At 41.1% G+C, this 27,434-nt stretch overlaps 1 protein-coding gene across 1 annotated transcript in view; it reads right to left on the bottom strand.

Moving 5' to 3' along the window:
• The window catches only part of NOX3 (NADPH oxidase 3), a 61,706-nt gene that overhangs the window by 6,040 nt on the left and 28,232 nt on the right, over positions 1-27,434 (bottom strand). Inside the window, exons 10-12 of the mRNA XM_059179262.1 lie at positions 22,353-22,512; positions 11,102-11,248; positions 6,673-6,797 (exon numbers count right to left, since the gene is read on the bottom strand). Of these exons, the coding sequence (XP_059035245.1) occupies positions 6,673-6,797; positions 11,102-11,248; positions 22,353-22,512 (432 nt within the window). The remainder of the gene's footprint in view (positions 1-6,672; positions 6,798-11,101; positions 11,249-22,352; positions 22,513-27,434) is intronic.

Here is a 27,434-nt window from a genome sequence, read left to right as displayed (position 1 = left end):
GGAGCTACAAACGTTCCTAACAGTGCTTCCTCACCACTGAGAATTAACTTGCTATTCCCACCAACTCCATTTTCTTTGGGAAGATTTAGGAATCTGATCCCAGCTTCCATATCCATCTCATGGTCCCTTCACTTGCTGATGCTGCTCACTGTGCTTAGATTCATGGGGCACAGACAAAGTTCCTGCCTTTCAAGATGGTCATGGTCCAATAGAAAATGAAACAAGAGAGAAAGAGAAGTAGGTGACTTGAAGCATTGGATGCCAGGGAATGGTAGGGCCATTTTTCTGCTCATCTTCTCTCCATCCTCTCTCAGATAAAACATATTTCTTCATCCAGAAATATGCTAATACAGTTGCCATATCTAATAATTTTCTAGGTAAAACCATCAAAGACACTTAGCAAAATAATGACAAATCCACTTGTGCTCACCAACCTCCCTAATCTTTGCTACCACAATTAGAATAAAGCCAGTAATTTTCACGAAATCTTCACCTGACTCTAAATGGAGAGCTGATGTCCTCTGGTGGAAAGGCACTATTGAAATATGCTGACCATATCCCAGTCATAAGTTAATGATGGCTTTATTTTTCTCCCAAAGTTATAATTTATCATGTGTGGGGTTTCCACTTGGGTCTGTCTCTTTTGGTATTCTGAACGCTTCCCTCTTGTAACGAATGTTAAGACTATCCTATTAGATAGAGGCCCTGTGTGCTATCATCAGAATGTGAATTTGTCAAAAATATCATTTAAAAACATTTGCACATATGCATGTACAAATGAGAATTGGAGAGTGTGCACACAAGCAAATGTGGTTCCAGATGGACACATTTACTCGATTTAGTATAAAGGTATTTTTACATTTCTGAAAACAATGGGTGGTCTAAAATACATTCCTGCAATATGGAATAGAATTTCCCAATCATATGGTAAGTCGGCACCTTTCTTCATCATTGGGTTGGATTAAACAGTTCCAACAAATGGTGGTACTCTTCTGAAGTCTTTAGTCGTTCTTTCGAGATAAGAGAAACACTTCTACCTACGTTGTGAAGAAATGGCCAACTCTTCAAAGTTTTTATGGTTATTAATTACATAAAGTTTTAGATATACACAGCATAAGGAAGTTATTAGCACATAAGTCAAGAGTGGCAAATTATAAATACGTGGTGAAACATAAGATCAAAGACCGAAGTCCTATGGAAAATCATTTTACTCAATTAATTAAGAACAATCGATCCACAGATTCAGTCAGTTGAGTATATGCACAATGTGTGTCTATCCAAAGAGTAGCTCGATGTGACAAAGGTACATATTTTTTTCATTCTGTGTACCTTCTTGGAAATGATCCCTGATTTTCTGATTATCTTGTGAAAGCTTGCGAACAGGTTGAGACTCCTTACAAAAAATGAAATACAGCTTCCGTTTTTGGGAAGGATACACATTTCTATAGATTAGGAAGACTCTCAGTGCCTGTAATTAACCTATCATATTTTAGTTGGGAGAATAGTTTTCATTGTTTTGTGTTTGAAGTACTTTTCTGGGCTTGTCCAACATAAGCAACGTACAGCGAATGTCACATGCCTGTGATTTTGGGCCAATCAAGGGCTTACTTTCTATATATTCACTCACTAGTCAGTGATCTTCTTTTAAAACTAGAGCTGTGTTTTGTAATATAGCTGATAAATTACAAAAATTAATTGCAAAATAAAAACAATAGAGTACACTTTCCCATTTTTCTACTTTCAGTCTTTGATCTCTTTTTAATTTTTTCCTCCCCTTTCTTATTTGTATTCATTTTGATGCCCATCAATTTGTTTCTCTATTACTGTTATTTTTGCAATTTTCTGGTTCCTTTGGAGCTTGCACTGTTCTCTTTGATCTGCTTCCCTTCAAGCTTTATTTTTGGTGCTATTTTTCATGTTCTGTAAAAAAAATATTTTTGCCCCTCTTCCCTTTATTCTTTTAACTCCTTCTTCTTAGAACAAGAACAAACTCCAGCTTTGAGTGAACAGGTAAATGTTTTTAAAAGGGTAAGCCCTAAGAATCCTTGGCTTCGTGCTGATGAATAGAAATGGTTGAGAGCGTACTTCAAAGGCCCTCAAGAACAAAGAACCTTTTCTGAGGCCACTAACAAATCCACCAATTCTTTCTGACCCATCTTTGCCAAAAGATATGAGCTAATGACAGGAAAGACCTATCTTGTAAGAATAGCCAAGTAGGCTTGGGAACAAACATATCCTTGACATAATTAAGGAAAAACATACTGTTTATCTCTTTAATAACCATCTTGAGGAAAATTAATGTTACTTTGTCCTTTGTGCGGAACAATAATTGGATTGTGTGTTTCATTTATATCTGGACAAAGGCCAGGATATTGAAATACTTCTCAAAATTAGATTTTCTTGTTTAAAAATTAGATTTTATTGGCATTCTCTTTCTGAGATTTCTTCATTAAAAGCTTCATTAAACATAAATCTTCTTTTACACAGCAGAAAACAGAATTATTTTAAGGAGGTCATTTTAAAAGTCTTTTGGAAGGGGGTGGTGCTAAGCTCTCTACTGGTGACTTGTCTTACCAAAAATCGGGCATTCCAGGGAAGAAATGATCATTGATCTTTGCATACATGTATCTTAACATTAATTTCATTGATAGTTGGAGCTATATAACAAGTTATATTCCATTGTCTAAGGCTGTTACAAATGAGCTATTTTTAAAATTGGGGGGCTTGGAAGTATGCTGTAGAGGATTGATTTGGTGACAAGCTTAGGGGGTGTCTTTAACTTTGGGGGAGATGAAGTCATCCATCAGGAAGAGTTTACATAGTTAAAGTGCTGAAAAGCTCAATTGGGTTTTAAGTACATTTACATACTAAGTTTTGATTACAGCTTCTGAACAGGAATGAGCACACTCTTCACAAGGGCTACAAGAAAAGTGACAACTCTGTGGTTTTCCTGCCTTCAAACTGTTTCCTACTCCTCATTCTGGGCATGCTTGGACACACACTTCCAAGCCACTACCCAATACGACGGCTCGGGCAGTGTTAATGCAAACTCAGCTCTGCTCTTGGTCTCCTGGTGCTGTTTCTGGCTCACAGCTTTCCGAGGAAAGGATCATTAAATGGTTTGGTTTAAAAGGCCTTCCCCACTGGACCACCAACTTCACGTGTAACAGAAATAAACAAATATAATGTGATTCGTCAATAAGGTGCAATTCTTAACAAAAAATGGTCTTACCTATAAGAACTCAAAGTAAAGATGTATGTGTCCCTGTCAAAAGCCTGCAAGTGGGAACATTCACACTATAACTGAAAACTAAGTGTGAAAACATTAATCAGATGAGTAGTTTTTCTTTTTTTCCCCAAAAGGAGAAATACCAACAAAGAAAACCTTAGTCGTGGTTGTAACATATGAGCTTGTAATATTTTGTTAGTTCTCCATCCACCATCTTTTTAAGGAACTCACCAATAACATGATGCAGCCTTTGCCCCTGGTTAAGTACCCCATGGGTAGGAGATGAAGATTGGTGACTTCAGGGTTCAGAGAAGGCTAGGTGTCTAGGAGTCGGGACTGGATGTTGAACAGGTAGCACAAGGGAACCAGATTTTGAGGCTCTGGTAGTTGGATGGGTTCAAAGCACCCCATTTAGAGAGAAGATGGGACACTGGAACTGGATTCTAGGCCAAGAATCAGCAAGAAACGAGTCAAGAAACAAAGTGGTGTCAGCAGGTTTCAGAAATGGTGCTTGGAGAGTCCCAAGGCCACTTGCCATGGGCTGGTCTGGCTCTCATAGGTCATCTGAGCCTGAGCTGAGCCTGGGGATGGAAGTAACAGCACAGTTGGTCCACTCCCTCTCTCCCTTATCCCTGAAGTTAAAGGTTATGCTTTACTTGGCCTCTCTCGTTGGAAATTCTTTACTCTCAGGACAATTCAAGGTCAAGAGAAGGTTTCCACTGCTTCCAACGAATTCATTCCTGAGCTGATGCAGGCACGGTGTGCTCAGGAATCCAGAACCTCTGCAGTGAGTGCTCTCGGTTTGGGTCTGGGGGTTCTCAGGCAGGCGGCCACAGCACAGGGCATACAGGGTTGGCTGGGGGTCTCACAGGGCTGGAACTGCACAGGTTATAAAGCTTGGACTTGTCCACTCCTTCCACATGCCCCTCCTCACCATACCTCCTTCAAACAGCTGGTCTAAGGAGGTCTCAAAAATTTAGTGACAAGGAATAAAAAAGAAAGGGGAATAGTTCTAGCACAAAAACAGTACTAGAAAAATGGAGGAAAAGGGCAGCCAAACTGACCAAAAGATGATTAATATTCACCAGAAGAGTATTCCATAGGGCAAAAAGCATGCAAGGGAATGATGGAAGGTTTCAGGGTGCAAGGACCCTGATGAGAGTCCACAAAGCAGCAGCACCAGAACTTCTGGGAGTGATGGGAACAGGGAATTAGAAAGACCCTAGTAGATTTTAATTTGCTTGTAGTGGTTCAATACTGATAAGGTGGACAGAAGAGAAAAGAAATGTCAGAAGAAAAGATGTAAGTGACATGATTAATCTGATAGCTAGAAGTAATTTATATTAAACTCTGTGACCTGAAAACAGAGAGTATGTTTCCTTTCCTCCAGATATGGTGGTCCTTTGAACTTCTGTCCATCCGAATTGGCTTCTTTGTCTATCTCGTCCAGTTTCCTCGTTCTAATACAGTTCACATCTAACATCTCCCAGGTGTACATCTCCAGCCTGAACTCCTCTGACTCCTGACTCATATTTACCTGCTTGCTTGACACCTCTGCTTGAATGTATAATAGGCATCGCAATAAACACGTCAAAAAACCGAATTCTTGATATCCTGTGCCTGCTCCTCTTAGTCATCTCCAAATTAACAAGCATAAGTCCATTCTAGCTTGGGTCGTGCCAGACTCCCATCTCATCCATCAACAAGCCATGTCAGCTCTGCCTTCACAAAACACTGGCATCCAGTTGCCTCTCAGCACCTGCGCTGCTCCTAATCCAAGCCAGAACACTGTTCACCTCTTCTGGGCCTCTCCACTTCTGTCCTAGGGCACTTATAATTTATTCTCTCACTACAGCCAGAGGTAATCTCATTAAATATAAGGCAGATCATGTCACTTTTATGCTTAAACCTTTGAGTTTGAGTGGCTTCCTCTCTCAGAATAAAATCCAAAGCCTTAGAATGGTCTGTAACTGTCCCCTAAGTTATCTATCCTATATGCCTTCTGCCACTCTTCTTCTTACCCAATCTGTTCCAACCTCACTGTCCTCCTGGATCATGCAAGGAACAGTGTCTGCTGTCTCAGGATCTTGGCACATGCTGTTCTTCTGCTCTTTCCAGTTATCTATGTGGCATACTTCCTCATTTCCTTGTCCTTTCCTCAAATATGGAAACTATTCTTTAAATAAGGACAATATTAGAACCTACCAACTTTTAAGAGCCATAGGTGATGGGGATTCAAAACAGAGACAGAGTTAGGGGACATAGAATAAGAGTGATAATTATTGGCATTAGTGCTTTGCACTTGACCAAGTTATGTATTTTTTGCATTATGAAAACAACACTGTGGCCACAAGGTATCATTCATGTTTTACAATAGGGCCCCCAATCTCAAACAAGCTATCTTGTCTAGGGTCACATAGCCAGTAACTTCTAGGATTAGAAAGCACAGCCTTCACTACTGTCTTGTGGTCCCAGAACAAATGCTCTTCCTCCTCTACATCAAAGTTTATTATATCATGATAATGATATAATAACAAGAGATATAATAATAGTAATAATAATGATAACAGCAGCATCTAATCTTTATGAATTCAAAGCACTGTTTTAAGCACTTTCCATGTTTTCACAACAGTTAGTCCTCACAGAAGCCTGGGAGGGGCGCACTGTTATTTAAAGTGCAGCTTACAGAGATCGAGACTAAGTCAGTGGCAGGGTACATAACCTGTCCAAAGCAAGCAGGTAGTTATGGTGGAACCAGGATTTACACCCAAGCACTTAGGCTCCAGATCCTGGGTCTTTAATCGCCACATTAAGTCTCTGCTTGGTCTTAGAGCACTTTTCTTGTGCTTTGCTGAACATGCTAGATACCGTTTACAGTTGGGCATAAGTGAATTCTCCACTTGGTAAGTTGCGATCAATTGTATTCACTGAACATTTCTTCAAGACCTAGGTAGTTTAAGAAATACCATCTTGGGAACCTGGGTGGCTCAGTGGGTTAAGCCAATGCCTTCGGCTCGGGTCATGATCTCAGGGTCCTGGGATCGAGTCCTGCATCGGGCTCTCTGCTCAGCAGGGAGCCTGCTTCCTCCTCTCTCTCTGCCTGCCTCTCTGCCTACTTGTGATCTCTCTCTGTCAAATAAATAAATAAATAATCTTTAAAAAAAAAAAGAAATACCATCTTAAAAAAAAAAAAGGAGATACCATCTTCGATTGAATTTAAGTGTGAAACATTTCAGCACAACTGCTAATTGTCAGATGTTGAAATCCAGTTAAGCAGAGGTCTGTGGTTTCTGGAAAACTCCATGACCACCCTTTCTAAGGTTATTTTCTCCCTGAACAAGGTGCCCCCTACTACAAACTGAGGAGCTCATGCCCTAGACTTTCCCACCTCAGCACCAACCTCCAGGGAGGCTCTCACAGGCAGAGGGAAGAGAGCGCCTTACCCGGGGTGAGAATAGGCCATCTGTCGGAACTCGTTGTTCCAGTTAGGTCTTCCGTAGAACGTTTTCTGCTTTAATCCCGTGATCACATCGGTACTTTCATCCCAGTGTAAAGCAATGTGAACAGCCTAAAATAAAAATGGTGACATATTTAGAAAAAAACACCAGGAAACTCCTTCTCCATAAAAGATCAAATAATTATGTTCATTTGTAGCTTGAATACTCAAAAAAAATCTCTCATGTGGCTAGTATCCTTAGTATCAGAAATCACTGATTTTGCATTTTGGGATAGACATCCCATCTCATTTATCTTTGTATTCCACCTTGGGCACTACTGAAACAAAGGGTTTGATGTACACCTGGGTAAGGTACAATAACGTGAACCTGGGAGGAATTTTCTTGATTCCTGATGAGCATAGTACCGTAAGTATGGTTAAGGGAAAGGAAGCATTAAGCTACTACCTTTTCTTCTGCCAAACGCCTCAGAAATTAATCTCTGCCTCTGTCCCCATTCACTTAGTCTTAAACCTTAGGGATTTGAGAAGGGCACTGCCAGATTAGAATGATAGGAACCATTCAGGAAGCAGCTGGATCTTATAATCCGTTCTGCCTAGTGGGTTGAAACAATCTGAAGTGTACTGTCCAGGTTCTAGTGCTGGGAGGAGGCAGAGTCTGACAGACAGACTCTTGTGGCCAAGCACAGAGAGGGGCAGGGTTGGAGCTCCATGACCAACCATTTGCCTTCAAATTATCTTAAGAGTGCACAGGCATCAGGTAAGTAGTGGTCAATAAATGACAGCCTAGGGCATAGCACTGCCTCCTGATGATATTTCAAGTTGCTGAATCCTGGTAGCTGCTTTCCTTCTTACCTCCTGGGATTTGTGTCTTCTGTGCACACCTCCTTGACACCCCACCGCTCTTGTGTTCATGCGTTTCACACTTTTTGGTGCTCCATTTGCTCATGTCCTCTGACTCCTCCTGCTCCTGAGCAATTTGGCTAATAACCCTGCTGGGCCAACCGTTACCCCAGGTGAGACCCCCAACAGACCACTCAGTGATGGTGGACAGTGGTGGAGTTGCAGAAGCCTGGGCTGCAGGAAGTTGCCAGCAGGCAGGCCTGATCCCAGGTGACAGGGATCCTTTTGGAATGGAGTTTGGGAGTAGGGGACTCCAGGAGAGGGAGCAACAGTAAGAGGATGGCAGGATCCTCTTCTTGGGCAGGTTTATCAAGACAGAGAAGGAAGCATGATGAAGTAGGAGACAAGAGCTCGGGAATAGGAAGTCAGGTGGTAGTTGAGGATTGAGCCTTGAAAAGTGGTAGAAGCTGTTATCAGAACTGGAAGTCAAGGTCAGACTTGTGTCAGTCTCCAGATTAGAGCAGCCCTCTTGCAGCCCCATAGCACCTCTTGCTTAACAGTAGGATTGGCTGGGGCCATACAGTCTACTGGTTTCAGCTGTGGGCAAAGAAGAAGGCAGAGGCAGCCAATTTACTTTTGACTTAGTGCCAAACCTAATGACCAGCGCAGGCCTATTCTCCTTGGTTTCTCCGCCAATCACATGGCTGAACATTGCTTCTCCTTAATTTTTTATGCATTATAAAATCCTGTTTCTTCTACTTCTTTCTCTGACTCTTCATTCCAGGACAAAATGTCAGATTTGTTTTCCTATGATCTTCTCCTGTCTCACAACGCAGCTGCTTTCCCAGTCTCCAGTCCCTTTTGGGCTATTACTCCCCATTTTCATGGTTCCAATGAGCATCATCTACAAAGATGACTACCAACTTTCTCCCTCTGCCCTCATCTTCCTGCCCAAGTAGAATCCTGGCAGCATATTTTGAACTCCCCAAGCATATTTTTACATATATTTTTTTTTTCTGTTTCTTCAAATTGATCATCATAGCTCAAATGAAACTTCAAGTAAAGTGTGATTCAACTTCCTTCCACATACAACTATTGAGCAATTCCTAAATGCAGGCAGGGTACTACGGGTGAGCAGTACAAAAAGAAAGAGAGAAGGCCTCTGCTTGGTGAGGAACTGGTCATCAAGCCTACGTGCACAATGTCAATGACATAAGTCAGACCAGAATCCTTCTTTACTAGATATGGAAAGAAAGTGCTCTTGGAGGACGAGACAAATTACCCCACAGAAGCCCCAAGTACTTTTGACTAAGAGAATTGGGGATGGCCAGGTCTTTGAAGAACCATTCCATGTCTAGACAGTGGGGAGGACAGAGGATGTTAAGTGGCTGTCAGGGAGAGGGAACAGAGAGGGAAGACATGGAGGATGCGAACACAAGGCTTGTCTGGTAGCTCTTGAACAAGAGGGGTATGAGGAAACACAACAGAACGAGTGGGTTACGGTCAGTCAGGAAGGGCCTTAACGTCCTTGAGGAGAAGTTCGGGCATTATTTAATAGAAAAAAAAGGGCTTTTTTCTACTTATGTTAGTGGTACTGTCAAACTACCCATCAGTGATATTCAAACATTTGGAATTCTATTCGTTCCATATTTCTCAGCCCAGTGTTCAATTAATCTCCAAACCCTGTTGATTTGCCCTTCATAATACCTTTTCCATCTGTCCCTTCTGTTCTTGTCATTCTGCCACGTTGAGATTATTGAATTCAGTTTAACAATTGGCTATTTCTAAAGCAGCCTTTTGATTCCTCGCTGACAGAACGCACCAATTATTTTTTCCTGGAATTTGAGCATCTAAAGAGTTTCAACGTGTCACGACAAAAATTTAAGTACATGTCTATTTTAATTTATTTCTATTGTTGAAGAAGTCTACCATAAAACATACTTTGAGAAGGGGCAGAGATATGATGGGGCAGAGTTGTATTGTCATGAAATCAAACAAGGCCTCAGGTCTCAAAACACCCAAATGACTGGGAATTCAGAGATAGGCACAAGGAAGAGCAAGTACAGTACTTGAAAGCAAACAAACAAACAAACAAACAAAACAAACAAAGGCTGTATTTGTACTTCATCCAATGGATCATTAGTCAAAAATCCTGTTTGAATAAGGGAAATGTTTGTTTGGAAAACATACTTAACACTATTTTATTCATTAAGATGTTTTAAGCCTCCTTCCGAAGGAACCTGTACTTCCCAAAGGAAATTATCCCAAAGGAATACATATTTAAGACCAATGGCAAATAAGACCCTAAAAATTCATTTAGCTACTGAATTTTAAGCTAAGTCTTACCCAAAGGTACAGAGTCAAATTTCAGCTATGTCCTGTAAGCCTGTGTGTGTGTGTGTGTGTGTGTTTCTGAGAGGCAGGGAGAGAGCAGGAGTAACCATACTCAGGAACACTTTCATTTGTGAATTTGGTGATGAATGCAAATCTTGGCTCAGACTATACTTTCCTTAAAGTAAATATCAAGAGGATCAATGTACATTTCATAAATCTAGTGATCACTTCATTGTTAGCTTCCATATTTGAGGAGTTAAATAAGATTTATTTATTTATTTAAAAAAAGATTTTATGTATTTATTTGACAGACAGAGATCACAAGTAGGCAGAGAGGCAGGCAGAGATAGAGAGGAGGCAGAGATAGAGAGTCAGGATAGATAGAGAGGAGGAATCTCTGCTCAGGGAGCCTGATGCAGGGCTTGATCTCAGGACTCTGGGATCATGACCTGAGCCGAAGGCAGAGACTTTAAGCCACTGAGCTACCCAGGCACCCCAAGGAGTTAAATAAGATTTAAATCTTAGTCGTTATCATTCACTATTGTCAACCTTGAAATTCTACCCTAGTGCAATATTTTGATATACATTATTTTTGGTAAACGCAACCTTACTATTTCACTGATACAATATGGTGCAGAACATGTGCCACAACAGACGATCCGCTTGATCTTGGGTGAATGAACATATGTGCACACACTTTCAAGAATGTCTTAAGAGAAAGAAGTCTCTAGATAAATCATGTATTCATAATGATTGTTTTCTGTAGATGCTCATATACTTCTTAACACAAAATGTCGAATGTAAACACTTGGGTGTTTTTTTCTGCTAGCTCTGAATAGCTCAAAGCATAGAATTAGAACCAATCAGGAGCCAAACAAAACAATACTCTGCTTGGGAATATTCACTCGATGTCACCAAAATGACAAATGCAACTTTAAGTGACCTAATTGTTCTTGGATTTCCATGCTTAGGATTGTCTTCCTTCCATTAACCACTTCTTTCCCAATCTTCTTTCCTATTCCTCAACAAGTTAACTGTCAATTTTCTTTTTATTGCTATGATTTGAATAGCTCTTTCTAACCTGGTTTATTTTACTCTTCTTTTCTTTTTAAGAACATGCAAATAATTCTTTCATGCCACCAGATAACTATAGAGCTCATTATTGACACTGTTCCTCTGCTTTTTGCTCCATTATTAGATGACTTCTGTAATACTGATTATTCTAAGAGTTTTATCAATACCTGATTTTCATCCCAGCCAGTAAGAAATATATGATAACTCAGAAAATGAGCTTTCCCTTGCTCACTCATAAATGTTTCCAGCGAGAGTAAGAGATCAGCAAACCACTCAAAAGCCTTCGGATCCCGGCAAATCCAGTAGAAATACACCTGTCAAGAGAGAAGACAAGAGAACGGATTTGTCCCTCTTTTCATAATGTGCTGATAATCACAGACTACTTTATCTCCATTAAATTATTTGAGCTCAAATGGGCACTTCTGCAAAATGACATGCTTCTCTCTGCCAGGGAACAGTCACACTGTGATTTCTTTTGAAAAATTTCACATTGTGTTTGAAAAAGTCCAGAGTGAATTCAGAGTCAGGAGTCTGTGGGTTGTTGCCAGTTTCACTGGATGAGGATCAATTCACCACATTCCTGGCTGTGCTTCTTTTGAACGAGGTTAATAATCATAACTAACTGTGCCTTTCACAGCTCCCAAAGGGGGATAAACCATTAGACCAACCCCCTTCATCTTTACTCATGACCTAAGCTTGGGATTTGAACTCTCTTCTCCAGAGACCCGAAAGGCTTGTGCACTAATCCACTTCACCATCACGGCTTTTGACTTTCAAAGGGTGGAGATTATGGCAATTGCTGAACCAAGACACACAGGCCAGAAGTTTCCCTCCGCCAGACATGTCAGTGTCCAATAAGTCTGGCGGGTGTTGGTTATGGTTGTGTGTCAACTACTATAATGAAATTATGTCTAAGAACATTTTTTTTTTTTTAACTTTCTGTGTTTAGCAAATGGCATGTGACAAGAAGTAGTCTGGGTTTGCTGAAATAAAGGCTTAGTTTTTGTGCTTTGAGTTTTAGGTAATGGTATCTAGAAGAAACCACAGGAGAAAGATCTGTTAATTCTCCTGATTTTTCTCACACTCCTACTCCTTTCTGCTTACTACTCTTTCCTGCACCCCTTCCACAAAGAGACTTCTCTATTGCTTAACAAGATTTACCACGGGGCTGGCCTTGACCTCCAATGGGAAATATCTCCTCCAATAGACGGTGAATACTCCTGCCTCCCCTCTCCACCGGCCAGCCTGCAAGCTCACAATCATGATGAAAGTTATATTTGAGATTTAATTAAAGATCAAGTTCATGAGGAGAAAAAATTCACAGAATATGTTTCAAGGTAAACATCTTGCCTATTTTCTCCAGGTTTGTACAGGAGTTTATAATATTAATAGTCATTAAGAGCAAAAGCAAGTGAGGATAAGACCTTTTCTCTTAAGAAAACAGATAAACATAGGGGAAGGGGGGAAAAATAGAGGGAAGCAAACCACAAGGGACTCTTAACTCCAGAGAACAAACAGAGTTCCTGGGAGTGGGGGAGTGGTGGATGTGCTAAATGGGTGAAGGGCATTAAGGAGGGCCCTTGTTGTGTTGAGCACTTGGTGTTGTAGTAAGTGATGAATCACTAAATTCTATTCCTGAAATCAATATTATACCATATGTAAACTAACTAGAATTTAAATAAAAATTTGGAGAAAAAAGGAATTAGAGCCCAATATTTGTTGGACAGCTATGACTCAGAAGGCACTTTCAATACTACTCCCAGCTCAAATGAGAATCACCAAGTGTGTTAACCCCCCAAAAGGAGTGGCTTTCTCTTTGAAGTCATACATCTGAGCTAATGATTGCTTCCACTGAAGACCCCATGGGCCCCCACAAGTACAGTGATTGTGTTCACCCACTCATTGACTCAGCAAACACTTACTCTATGAGTAAGCATAGTGCTTACTCTATGTCAAGACTGTTCTCCTCTCCAGAACTTCAAGAGCAAACAGAAGAGGCAAAAATCTGCTGTTCTCCTAGAGCCTTCATGTAGAGAGAGAAGGAAGATGGTAATAAGTAAAACATAGAGTACATCAGTACTATGGAGAAACACAGAGCAGGTTGGAAAGGGCTGTAATCCTGAGTCAAGTGGTCAAGGGATGGAAACATTTAAGCAAAGACAAAAGGAAGCAGAGGAATCATGGTTAGGGCAGGAGACTTACAGAAGGAGTGGGATCTCTGGGGAAGACTCAGGGGGCCAGTGTGGCTGAAGTTGTGAAGGAGGGGAGGGCAGTAAGAGATGAGGTCTGATGGGAAGGCTGGGAGGTATGGACATGGCGTTTGGGGCCATCTTGACTTCTACTCTAAGTGAGCTGGGAAAGCACTTCATGGTGCTGAGCAGGGGAGCGACAGGGTCTGAGGAAGGATCAGGAGGAAGAGTCCCTGGGAGACTGGAGGCCAGAAGGCTGACTTGATAACCAATGTTGGTGATTAGCACCGCTCTCTTCTTGCTTTTCACTTTGCATCATGCCTAATCTAAATTATTCTTTGAAAACCTGAGCCCTCCCTTTGACTTGCTGTGCTCCCGGTGGACACAGAAAATCTATTGACTGAATTTAATACCATTCTTACCGATGCACCTCCCCTTCCTTCCTGCTCTCAGTAGTTGTTTTACCTAGAAACATTGATGGTGGCATTTGGATGAGAACAAACATCATTGATCTATTTTCTTTTATTTCCACTCCTTAAGAGATGTGCTTCAGATACATTCATATAGGAACAATACCCCACTTACTTTTTAGAAAACTTGTCAATTTCAGATCTAGTCTCAATCATCCTTCCTTGAAAAATGCCCACATCTCAGCTTCCTGCTCACATTGACCCTGCTCCTTTCAAATAGAAATCATGCCTGTCCTTGCTTTCTTGTGGCTTAGCAGTGTGTCAGCCTTCTTAGGGCTTGCCAAGCCTTTTATACTTTTTACTTCCTTGTAATGGCTTTGTGTGTTTTTCCCTCTGTAATTGACTTAGAGGTGACACTGGGCAGCTTTGGTGCAAGAGGCAATGAAGGAACACTGAATAGGCTCAGAAGTGCTTCAGGCAGAAAAAGAAGAAAAGAGGCTTTGAACAGAGAAAGAGCCTATTTACTTTGACTCTCTTTCATCCTAACGGTGAGGGACACTCACTGTGAAGGGACAGGGCAGTTCCACTTCCGCATTTCGTCCAGTAGGAAAGACCTGGTCGCCGGTAGAACAAATATCCCAGACAACAGGCTACACCTCTGTGATCTGCCCAACACTCGTCCCTCCTCGGTGTCCAAAAATAAAAAACCCCAAATCAGTTACCTATCTAAAGCTTGGCTTCCAGAATTCTGTAGCTGATATCAGAGGCCCTAAATAACTTAAGGTTACTTGAATAAGTTTGGTTTAACAGAAAGCCATCTTCCTTCAAGAGATGAAAGTTCTGAACTTTCATTGGAACAAAGTTACTGCTTCTAACAGGACTCATCCCACATGTTTTTGTAGATCTAATGGAGTCCCAGATGTTTCAGGAGATGACTCCAGGAGTGGACAATGGTTTAGGGAGCACCATGTGCGTGTGGCCTGTTTCAGGCCTTCGGGTCACATGTTTCCTGGTGTGGACCACCCGTCCTAAACTCAGCCACCTCCACTTCGGAGGGCCTGGGTGTGAGCTACACACAGTGCTCTGTTCTCTGACAGCCTCCTCCTCCCCATGTTCCTTACAGCTCTAAGAATTCTGCAGACTTGCCCATGGTCAAGGTCAAGGAGATCTTCTTTTTCTGCCAGAAGGAAATGAGCCTGTGCTACTTTTTGAGAAATAATTTCAGAAAATGAAGTAAGAAAAGCTACTCATCTATTTTACTAGCAGAATCCACAGATGTTCCCTGTCTCATGGCCTGGATAGTCATCCCCAAACACAGTACAGCATGTGTTTCTTTGATCCCAAATCCATTTCCTGAGAATGGAATGGGGGTAAAAAATTATTTATTTATATATCTATTTATTTATGGCCTAAAATCTCTCCAAAGAAGGAAACTGTACATGAGGACACAGTTTTCTGACGCTGTGTGGCAGAGTAATTAAACATTGTGAGCCCTTGAGTCCTCTAAACTGTCTTAGACTCCCACCTTCACCATCTACAAGCTGGGTAACTGGGGGACGTTTTTTTCTTTTAACTTGAACCTAGATCACTGCATATATAAACAAACAAAGAAAATAACCCTCCAGAGCAAGCAACCTGTGAATGAGAATGAAAAGTATGGTTCATGGGAGCATTTGGCACAAGGTCTGACACAGGCATTAAGTGCTCAGAGCTGTTAGTTTTGAATGCTGCTCTCCTCACTGTCGTTTGGAGGAGCTTACAGAACGAATACACACGTTTACATTTGAGACAGCAGCGGGAATCTTTGACTTACTTGGGGGTCTGTGTTCCCACTGGGCACTTGTGAATTATAGAGGTGGTGATCACTGAGAAGAGGTAAAGCCCAACTTTATCTCCAGCACCAGTTTGGGAACCTTAACATCGATAAGGATGTGTTCCCACCTGAGGAACCCCTTCACTAGCAAAGCACACTCCACGATATGTGTGTGCTATACAAGATGCAATTTATGGGGTGCCAAGGTTAACCCTGACCTTGACCAATGCCTCCACGCAGGAGAAGGCCAATGGAGTTGCACTGTGACCTTGCCTTCTTCTGGTCAGTGCCTTCTGTTCCCCACTGTTATGAACTGAGTATTTGTATCATCTCCAAATTTATATGTTGAAACCCAATGTGATGGCATTGGGAGGTGGGCCTTTGAGAGGTGATTAGATTTAGATGAGATCATGAGAACAGGGCCTCCAATGATGGGATTAGTGTCCTTCTGAGAATAAAAAGAGACCAGAGCTCTTTCTGTCTCTGTCACATGAGGAAGGACACAGCGAGAAGGTGGCCATCTGCAAGCCAGAAAGAGAGGCCTCATCAAAACCCAACCATGCTGGCTCCCTGATCTCAGACCTCTAGCCTCAAGAACTGTGAAAAATAAACATTTGTTGTGTAAACCACCCAGTCTATAGTATCTCTGTTATAGCAGCCTGAACTATATGCTGTATGCTAAGATATCCATGCTGTACAAAACCACACAGAACTGACAGAAAGAAGTAGGATAATGGAGACTTCCCCTGAGAGAATCGTGACCATTTTCCAAAAAAAAAAAAAGAATTTTTCTCTCCAAAAAGATAAAGACTGTGACTGATTAGAAAACATAAATGAATGCTTATTATCCTCAATAAATGGTAGCTATTATCATCCTGGTTTTTATTTTTTTGTTGTTGTTGCGAAGGTCTTCCTGGATGGATAAAAGGGCAAATAAATTTTGAAGCCACTATTCCTCCTTATTGAGAAACTTCGTTAATGTGGCTTCCCTGTCCCATTTTAAGGAAATATAATTATAAAATAATTTTTCTGGTTAACCATTGTAAGACTGAGACCAGTCTTTGTCAGTCATTTTTAGTCTCTAAGACTTCTTCTTTAGAAGACTTGTATAGTGAATTATTTCACGGCTATATTACTGCTTGGCCCAATGAGGGAGGACTGACCTTGTTGGTGCCTCAGTTTGTTCTAATTATAGTTAGTAAAACTTCATGGGCAACCAAAATGTTCATTAATAATAAAATCATTACATCGAGAGGGGGGATAGCCATACTTTGGAATACTCTGAAGATACCAAATAAAATGGAGTCAGTCAGTAGGAATTGACACCGAAGGTGCTCTAAGCCATATTATAAAGCGCCATGAAAACAAATCAAAGTGCATGTTTCTCTCTCTCTTTCCCGACCCACATCTCCAGGTAAAAATAGAACAACACCCTGTATATGCGTATGGGCGCAAAAGCATGGAGAAAGAATGGAATGAGACATCTTCCATTGTTTAATGGAGAGCAAAGTGGTGGTGGTGGTTCGTTTGGGGAGGAAGGCTAAGGAAGGGAGACCTTTGACTATTTTATTTTTTATTTGAGTCTTTTACAAGGACATTATGGTCTTGCATGGCTTGTGTGGTTAATAAACCAGAGTATTAAAACTATTAATATTGGTCACCTCCCCACAGGGCAATAGTGAGGCCTGAATTCTTTTGAGGGGTCTAGTGAAAGATGGGGGTGCACAGGTGTCTTCTGGAGGGGCATATGTGGCCTCGTGTTCTCCAGTTCAATTTATTACAACACTGTCAGTGGTTAGCAGAGATGATCAATTCCAGGAGTAGCCAGAGCTCCAGTGTGAGGGAAAGGGAAAACAAATAATTTCTCAAACTAAACAGATTAAATTAAGTGCATTTTTCATTCATTAGAAAAGAGAGCAGGCCCTTTTTTGTTTTATTAATATATTTGAGTAGAGTATGGATTTTTGCCTTTCTTGGCCTCTTTGCCTTGTTCCCACTGGCCTGAGCTGTCTTTTTATTTGAATTATCTGTTTATTATATTAGGTTAAGGACCCAAGGCCATCTTGCATGGGACACACTATAAATACCCATTATCATGGTTATGTATTATTGGGGTGATGAAGGAAGACAATTTATGGAGAAATGAGATTATCTTGCTTTTTCTATAATCTATCTTATTATAGTCTGAAGATTACATATGCAGTTAGGAAAAGGAACCAAATCTTCTAGTTGGCTGTTCTCTCCAGCCTGTCTACACGGCTGTGATATTTGGGGATCTAAAATGTATAAGCCAGTATATTTATGCCTGCCATTCCCTCCTCCCCATTTGCACACACTTATTTCATTCATCATTTTGACAGTTTGCACAAGCAAACTGTCCTAATTTTTTTTCAAGAGCTCTTTTCACAAATTGAGTGTGATGTGGAATTAATCATCCCGTTAGACAGGTGTTGGAGGTTGTTCATTGCTATGGGGCATTTGCACCCCCAGCGACCAGTGTCCTTTGAATTGCATCATAGAGACTCCTCAACCACTCACACCCCCTTCCCTCATCCTTCAGGAGTGAGCGACGGGTGCTCCTCTGCCTCCAAGTAAGCGAAGTTTGGCTTGTGTACTTGTGTTGAAAATACCCCTTTCACATATTACAGCTCCCCCCCCCCCCATAAGCCATCATTCTACTTATTTTTACTTTGTCCTCTTGGGAAATTTCCTCCTAAGCACTTCTCCCCCTCCTCCCCGCCATCTTTAAAAATAAAAGATAGTTAGGAAGAAATTTTAAACACCAGATTCAAATAGAAAGTGCTACACATGATCCTAGAGAAGCAGCAAGCATCCTATTGGCTATTCTCCTGCATTTTACTTAGAAGTGTTCTAGAATAACATGGCAGAGGAGAAGGGTAAGGAGATATAGTTCGCAATGGTAGCAACCAAGAAATCTTTGCAGTTTTGTCTTTTTTTTTTAAATTGTGGACTTGCAACATCAGGTTTGTATGTAAAAAATGTATTCCTTTATGCGAACTGGTCTTGCATGGAGGGAGAAAATCCCACCTGGTTGCAGTTAACCCTTCGGGCTTAAATTTCCAGCTCTGAACCCCTATGCTGCATTTCCCCCCTTGTCTGTTACAGAAGAGAACAATCTGAAAACTATAGCCCAGATCCATAATTGTGAGGACTTGTTGGATGAATATGTATTGCGGTGCTCTCCTGGACTTTAAAAATTATATAGATGCTGACAGTTTCATGGAAAGAGTATTTACATCTCAAATACATGTAGGCGGTCCTGACAAATATTAGTTACATAAGCCTAATGATAGCTGTAGTCAAATAAAGACAATGTGCCTTTAAAACAGAAAAACTTCTTAAACTTTTTCTCCCGCACGCAGACTCTAACCAGGTGGTCTTAACCGAAATTTTCAGCATAAACTCTCAACAGCATGAAATCTCACTTTTTGCATAAAAAGGCTGGAAAGTGGAAATTAGAAACACATGCTCCCTGTGACTCAGTAGCTAACCAACTAGATGACTTTGGACAAATCACTTCGCAGTCTAAGTACAGACGCTGACATTCAGGGTCATATGCAAAGCTGGAAGGTTAAGACCCCTCAAATTATTTTGTGATTCTAAGCTTTTAGCTTTCTTTCTTCCATATAGCATTATTCTGACCTTTCAGTGGAATATTGACTCAATATTGTCCCCAATTTCTGCAAGTTATAAAAACATCGGTTTTTAAATTTCCAATTCTTTGGGTTTTTGGGGGGGCGATAGAGATCAATGTCCCAGTTTTATAGTTTGGTGGTAACTGCTTAACCCTCCCACTTGAAACAGCCTGAGAAACCTCATGAACAGAGCCCAGAAGTAGCAATGAGATAGTGAAGGAGGAAGTGATATCAGATCTTGTGGGTTCCTATATGGGCTTTACAATTTCGTGGGTTCTTACAAGAATTTTTCCTATTTGTAGTAAAATAATTGGAACATATTCTTTGAATTATAAAATTACTGAACAAATAGTATTTTTGGTTAAATAAAAGATGAATTAAACTTAGTAATCTAGCATTTTATAAAAAAATTACATGGAAGCCATTTGTTCATTTTGGCACGTGGACATTTATTCACTCATTGATTTATTCAAAAATTGCAACGTGTGCCTATTTATGAGTGTGTGTGTGTGTGTGTGTGTGTGTGTGTGTATCTCATTATAAAGATACGCAAAGAAGCCATATGAGGGGAAATGGGTTCCTTTGTGAACATGACATCAAGGCACACTGATAACAGTTATTGAGAGAAAGTTGAGGTGGTATCAATCTGGTGTGAGGAGAGGGAAAGGCTTATCATGTCAGTATCAAAAGGTCTGGAACATAGTAGGTGCTCAGTAGATATTCACGGAGGGAATATGTGAATGAAAGTGAGACAACAATCCATCAGGTGTGAAATGTAATGTGACCTTTAGTGTTGGGACAACCATGAAGCAAGAAACTACCTCTGCAGATAGGTTTTACGTGGCAGACAGTGAGAGGAAAGAAAATGCTTAGGGGATTGAGAAATCATCATAAACTGTAACAAAGCATTGCTGGGAGGGGGGATCTGAATAAACAGAAGAGTAGCTGTTGTGCCGGTATTGGACCATAGACTGAATGTCTGTGTCCCCCAAAATTCGTATTTTGAAATTCAATCCCTGATGCAATACTACTCGGAAGTGGGATATGTGGGAGGTGATTTGTTCATACAGGAGGAACCCTCATGAATGGGATTAGTGCCCTTGTAAAAAAGACTCCAGACTTCTAAACCCATGTATCTACTTTTTCTTCATTGAGTTGCCAACAGTGAGTCAACAAATTTGACTCTTGATGACCAAAAACAAAAACAAAACAAAACAAAACAAATCCCACCCTCCAAACCAAAACTACTAAGAGCTACCTCACCTCTTTCTGCTCTGGGAAGTTAGAGCCGGGAGACTGTCACTTGTCAATCAGGAAGCAGGCTCTCATCAGACACCAAGTCAGCCAGTCCATTGATCTTGGACTTCCCAGCATTGCAACTGTGAGAAATCCCGTTTCTGCTGTTTATAAGGGACCCAAGTCTATGGTATTGTGCTAAAGCAGCCCAAACAGACTAAGACACTTTGTTGAACTTATCGTGGTATAGAGGAAGTAGGATGAGTCAACATTCGAGGAGTGGATTCGAACTCTTGTTCTACGATTTATTGGCCGGCTGTGTTTTGAGTTCCTCAGTAATAAACTGAGGATGTTACTTATCCCAAAGAACAATTACAATAATTTGATACTACGATGCTACCATTCCTATGAGCTTTGTAATCAGATTTAGTTTTCTCATCTGTAAATGGGAATAAAAATGGTGAGTTCCTTAAAAAGATGATGTGAGATAGTGTGTATAAAATGCCTCACATCCTGCCTGCTAGGTAGTCAAGGCTTGATGAATCTAAGCTATTAGTAGCAGGAGTACTAGTGATCTATCTACATCTTTGGCAGCTCTAATGAACTTTTATATCATTTTATACACATTTACATTACATTATTTACACATCATATTATTGATTTGTCCTCTTTGGTATTAAAACTCCCTGTTAGATATGAACTCTTCTTTCTCTGTTGTGCAGCTCAGAGAGGTGACCTGAGTCGCTCAAGATGATGCTTCTAGAGAGGGTAGAATCAGGCTGAGACGGATCCTCTGGCCAGGGATCCCTCAGTCTGCCTACAATACAATGGTGGCAGTCATATCTACCATATGTTTGTTATATCATGGAAAGTGCCAGATGGATCTAAGTTTGAATTCTCATTCTGCCTTTTATTACCCATGTATTTTTAGGGCAGTCACTTTGGTTTGTTAAGTTTCAGGGGCTTTTTTTGTGTGTGTGAAAAGCAGGCTTGCTATTGTCTACTATATAAGGTTGTTGGGAGTTATAACAATCAAACGAGAAAATGTATGTCAAGCACCTGTCAGTTGGAAACTCATGAAATGATAGCTGATTTTTCTCTTATTTCTTAGTTGGAAGAGCCCCAACTTTAGAGATCTGGTATTGCCCCCAATGTTTCAAAGAATGCTATTTCTTAATAATTTCTAGGTGGAGAAATTTTCTGTGGCTAACTAAGCTTGGGAGGGATGGCTGAAACAAAACTGAAGGAGTTTCTTTCCTACAGAACTTATTTAATAGGCTAATGGATGATGTGAATCTTCTAGAATGGGATAGTAGTAGCTTCTTTTGACCACAGAATTCTCTTTAGCACATGAGTAATGTTCACATCTAACTCATGTTAGAGAGACACACAAACCTAATCAAGCAAACTCTTTTGCTAGAGGAGGAAACTAAAACCAAAGTGTGAACCAGAGAAGTGGCAGAATCAGGCCCAGAACCAGGCTTGCCTGGCAACCAGAGTCCTCCTGAATGGACACCACTCAGTGTTAACATGGCTCCCTTTCTCCTGTGGCTCCTCAGAAGGTTAAAGTATGGACTGTCTATGGGTAGGACAAAGGAAGGCAGGCAACTGTGGAGATGTCTTGTCAGAGAACATTCAAGAACTGAGAAAAAAGATTGGGAGCTTGGCAACACCAAGCAAGCGGCCAATGAATCTCAACTAAGGCATTTCTGCTTCCTGTTAAGACCCTGAGGCCACGAGAGGAAGACGCTGAATTGCACACTTGGAGTCATAGTCTCAGACTAAAGAGACTAAGGAAAAGGCTGCCTGTTAATATCACTAAGAGTAGCCTGGTCACAAAGCCATTTGCAGCCCGTCCATATTTTACTGACGTGTCTCGTAATGGCATTGAAGCAATAAAATTTATGTCTTGTCATCTTTAACAAGATTAGACACAACCCTTCTCATAAATGTAATACCGAATGGAGATTTTTAAGAACATAAGTACAGTTAAGGATCCTTGAGTTTATCCCTCATAGTTAATTAAAATCCTCCCCAGGAATTGGCAGATGATAGATAGAAGGATAGTGAACCTTTTAATCCATGTGAGTGTGAACTGATGATTTTTTCCATACCTTGCTCAGCTTCATCTGGGTTTGTGACTCACATTTGTACCATATAGATTTCAGAAGAGAGGCGAAGGGAGTGACCCCTATTCCCGCTGCGATGCACACGCTCACTGGGTAGTGGAATACATCCGTCAGTGGGGTTCCGAACGGCCCGTCCACCGCCAGCCTGCAATCACAACCTGCAATCACGGTCCTGTGACACTCAGAACGCTCTGCTCCGGAAAACAAAGCCATCCTCAACTGATGCCTTTTATAGGGTGTGTTCGCAACGGTGCGCAGGGGGTTGGCTCTGTCCTTGAGGGTGCCCTGTTTGGGAAGCACGGACTTAGCAGGGGGAAATGGGGGCCTATCTCTATGGATAGAGATGGGGGATGACCACACGGGACAGTCCAGGTGCCATTCACGGAAGGACAAAGCCTGCTTCTCTGACTTGGGCTTATGCCTCTCCCACGTGGCAAGCTCTCACAATTCTCAGACCCTTGTTTTGGCTTCAAGCATCATGAAGCCTGGTGGAAGAGGCCTTGGCTTTGGCTCTTTGTTTTCCTTTTCTTTTTTCTTTTCTGCAGCTGCTATCAGAGGAATAAAGCAGAAGCAGAAAGTGCCTTAAAGGCTTATCTATCCTGTTGCTACTGTGCTTCTCCTGTTTTTAGTCATTTCCACCTCTTAGTATATTCATATAATTTTATTTTTTTTATTCTTTTTTTTTTTAATTCATCCATATAATTTTAGTCTAGAAGCCAATCATTGGGAATAAATGTGATTTTGAGATAACTTGTCAGTTATATGGAATTTCTAAAACTTGTTATTTCAGATGATGCGAACTCAAAATCTGGGTTTTTGCCTAGAATGGCACTGATGTTTTGTCTTTGCTTAGCAAATTTTTCTTTGTAAGGGTGAAGCATATTTATTGAGTGAATACGATTATCTTGAATGTGGTCCAGAATAGACCAGCCCCTGGATTCTACTCCTTTTCTCAACACCGGCTCTCCACGCTGGCTTTTCTTTCATTTCCTAAAATACACAGCACCAGCCTTCTGCCCCAGGGCCTTTGCATGGAAAAACCTAAGTAACCAGAAAATACTCTGTCCTAATTTCTCTCCGCTCTCCTGACTTGGTTAACTGTTATCCTTTCATTAGGTCTTATCTGAATCATCATTTCCCTGGGGAAGCGTCCTGGGCCCCTTACACTAGGCTAAATCCCCTCTTATATAATTTATAGCCTCATGTGCCTATCCTCTGGAGTCCTCATCGCATTCATAATTTTACAGTTTTTTGGGCATGTGTGCATGATTTGATTTGCATCTGTCTTGATCACTGGACCACAAGTTCTCTGGAGGGAGGAGCCAGGTCTGTCTTTGCTCCCCTCAACATCCCAGGGCTGTGCATGCTCTCTGGCATGGAGCTGTTCAATAACAATTTGTTGAATAAATTGTAAAGGGGATGTTTAAAATATTTCAGTCAGCAGAATGTATTAAATAACCTCAACTATTCCAAAAGCACACATTTACATATGAACAAAGATATGCTAATTAAAAGGCTTCTAAGTTATTCATAACCATTCCCTAAGGGGTGTCTGTTGAAGGCACCCGAGGTTGGCCCATTTGGGCTTACTATGTGTTCATGAAAGTTCAATTGGGTTTTATTTTTAAATATTCCATATGCCAGACCTCCTAATAATTCAAATTAACTCTCCTCAAGTTAATCTTAATTAATAAGGCTTTATTACATATTGATATATGGAAATGGAAGAATAAAAATAAAAGGTCATTAACTAGAAAGGGTTAGTATCTCAGCCCACCGTAGATTAGTTTATAAATAATTAGATAAGGGGAATCGAGAGAGAAAAAACGGAACTGTCCAAGGATTAAAATGTCTTACTGTTAATTGTTTTTATAATTAGTTGTATTTGGGATTTATTTGACATTGATTTGAAAAGATAATAATGAAACCCAAAGAAGAATTGTGTCATATAATCCACAGAAATACATAATAAACACATTTTCACATAATTAGAATTGAGAATCTAAGCTGAAAAAGGCAGGAGAAAATATTTAGTCCAACTTCCCTGCTAATATAATAATCCTTTCCACAACCCCTAGAGCTGATCCCATTCTGATGTTAAATTGCGGGGCACCTTGTTCTGTGCAGAGGGAGTTCAAAGCAGGAGATGGTTTTTCTCATGTCTCACTGAAATCTGTTTTCTGACGACTCACACCATTCACCTTCCTGAGAAACACATACTAGGTCTCTTCCCTTTCCTGTCTCAGGCCTTTAAATGGTTGATTGTGGCTATCATGACGCCCCATCAGTTTTTGTTTTTGTTTTTTGTTTTTTTGGACAAAAATGTCTCCATTTCTCAAGACCTCTTGCAATCCTGAATTGGTTTCCTTTGCACAAATTCTTGCTTATAGCACTCAGCAACTTCCTCTTTGATTTGCACACAGAGCCTAATGATGCAGCTTAGGAAATGAGTAGACTTTCCAGCATCCTCACGGCACAGTTACTTGCTTCGAGTCAGGCGCACACCCACCCACCTCATTGACCTCCAACCCTGACTCTCTGAACCCACTGCCTTTGCTCATCTACACGTTCTCCCTGTCAATCATCACTGTCATTGACCTCTCTGCAGTAGGTGATCTTTCTTAGTTTGCTTATAATAACAACTAAGCTTTTTTTTTTTTTTTTAAACTATGCAATATGTGAAGGGCTTTATAAGGACTGTCACATTTAATCCTAAACAAAGTGTTAGATACGATTATCATCTTTATTTTACAGATAAGGAAACCAAGGTCATCAGTTATATACACCCTCTAAGATCACACCCAAAACTGGGCTTTGTCCCCAGGCTGTTGGATGTTGGTGTCCTTGGTCTAGGCAGCAATTTAAACCACTGAAAACTCTAGCATCATTTCTGAGAAATTCCTCCATTTTACCTGAGAAGACAAAATCTTGTATTTTTTTTTGTTGTTGTTAAAAAAATTTTTTTATAGGTTTATTTATTTATTGGAGAGCGGGGAGAGGCAGAGGGAAAAGGAGAGAGAGAACTCTCAAGCTGATTCCCTGCTGAGTGCAGAGGCCCACATAGGGCTTGAACCCACAAACCTGAGATCATGCCCTGAACTGAAACCAAGAGTCAGACGCTTCAACTGACTGAGCCGCCCATGTGCCCCTTTTTCCTGGGGCTGGTTTAAATCCCTTCTGGGTTCAAAACAGTGAAAAATTATAGTGCTCTCTCCCGTATGTTTGATTGAATTCAAAATTGAATCAACTCTAAGAGATAAAATCATTCAAGAAGTCCAATAACATTCTGATTCTTCATATATTGAAGAATTGAAGAAATTGTAGGGTTTCTTTCGGTTCTACTGTTAATACATATGCCTACACATGTATAGAAGCAGAGGTCAAATGAATTTAACAAGTTCTGTTTCCAACAACTCAAGCACTGTTTCCAACAACTCAGTTTTATTCATCCCATAAATATTTATTGAGCACCAGCTAAGAGTTAGGGCCTATTATAGGCACTAAAGACAAGACAACAAAGTGAAACACATGGATAATGTCCCTTTTCTTATGGAACTTCTATTCTAATGTGGAAAGATATATGGTAAACAGACAAATGAGCAGATATTTATTTAGCATGTCAGATGGTGATAAGTACTCTGCAGAAGAATGAAGTAGGGCTCAAGACAAAGCGATTACTGAGACTCCATTGAGGGTCATTGTCTCAAATGAGTCAGGAAGGAAAGACTTCACTAGGAGACATTTGAGCAAATACCTGGGATGGGGGGGTGTGGGGGAGCAGCCTAGCAGAAATCTGGGAAAGAATGTTCCAGGTGAAGGGAACAGCAGTGACAAAGGTGCTTAGGAGAGTGTGCTCAGTGTAGGAGAAAGTCAAGAAGGCTGCAGGAATGGCTGAGATGGGGCGGGGGAACCCAGGGAGGCCTGGGGGAGGGGGACAGGGTATACCGTGTCAGGCTGTGAGCTGACAAGGCACCTCAGGGATGGTAAGCCTATTGACTCCTGAGAAGCACATTCCAAGCTCTCATTGGGGTATTGGCTGAAATGCTAGCTGGTTTGTGAAAGCTAAGATTGGCTGATAGACCAGATAGCTGTGTACATTAAGAGTAGAGACAAGGCTAGCAACAGGATGAAAGTGTTGATCTTGGCAATGCCAAAAGGAGGGCAGGGACGTGTGTGTGTGTGTGTGTGTAATTTTATTCCTGATTTTAAGCAGTTGCATTACATTCTGAATCTTAGAATGTTGTGACATTGCTTCCGTTCCATGATTAAAAAGACAAGGTCTTAAGTGGAGGAGCAGTTGGGTGTTGCCATCTGACGTGGAGCTCTGGTCTGACCAGATGATGTTTACACTTGGGTCGTTGTCATACCACTCTTTAGTTTCAATGTTTGAAACGAAGGCATGTGACTCTTCCTAGCCAGTAAACACAAGCAAGCCCAGAGCTCTACAGTCCCAGTTCAGTGTCCCATGAGAGGGAGGAAAAAGGGACAGTACGTTGATTAGATTCTGTGCCTTACATTGATTCTAGTGCCTAGTTTGCCACCTGTAAATACTTGTTAAAAATGAGCTAAAACATCCACACTAAGTCTAGGTATTCATTTATTTCTTCATTAAATATTTCCTCCATGTGCAGTATATGTCCAACACTGTTCCAGGCACCGGACATAGACGGGAGGGCAGGCAGTGCCCTGCCCCAGGAAGTTCCATTCTAAGTGCAGCCTGACAGCGTTCACCACCTAATTTCTTATGGTTGTGGCCACTGTTCAGTAGTTCCTGACACCCTCCAAGGATGTCAGGAGAAGGAATCTCTTGATGCTCCTTTTGAAATGTCAAATTCTTCCAAAATGTTTTTCTTAACCCTTTTATGTGTGTCCATTTTCCTGGGGCTTTAAACATGGGTTTGGCCTGCTTCTTGGGTTCCTGCTGGGAGAATGGCAACCAACTTCAACCACTGTTTGCCAAAGGGGGCCAAGGAGCAGTAATTGACACTGGGGCCCAGGATTGTCTGAATAAGATGTTGTCTTTGAATCATGTCCCCCTGTTGCCAGGCTGAAGCCCTAACCCCAGTA

This window comes from Mustela lutreola, chromosome 6, assembly GCF_030435805.1.
Source record: "Mustela lutreola isolate mMusLut2 chromosome 6, mMusLut2.pri, whole genome shotgun sequence".
Taxonomy (NCBI): domain Eukaryota; kingdom Metazoa; phylum Chordata; class Mammalia; order Carnivora; family Mustelidae; genus Mustela; species Mustela lutreola.
This window is presented reverse-complemented; position numbering and strand designations above follow the sequence as displayed.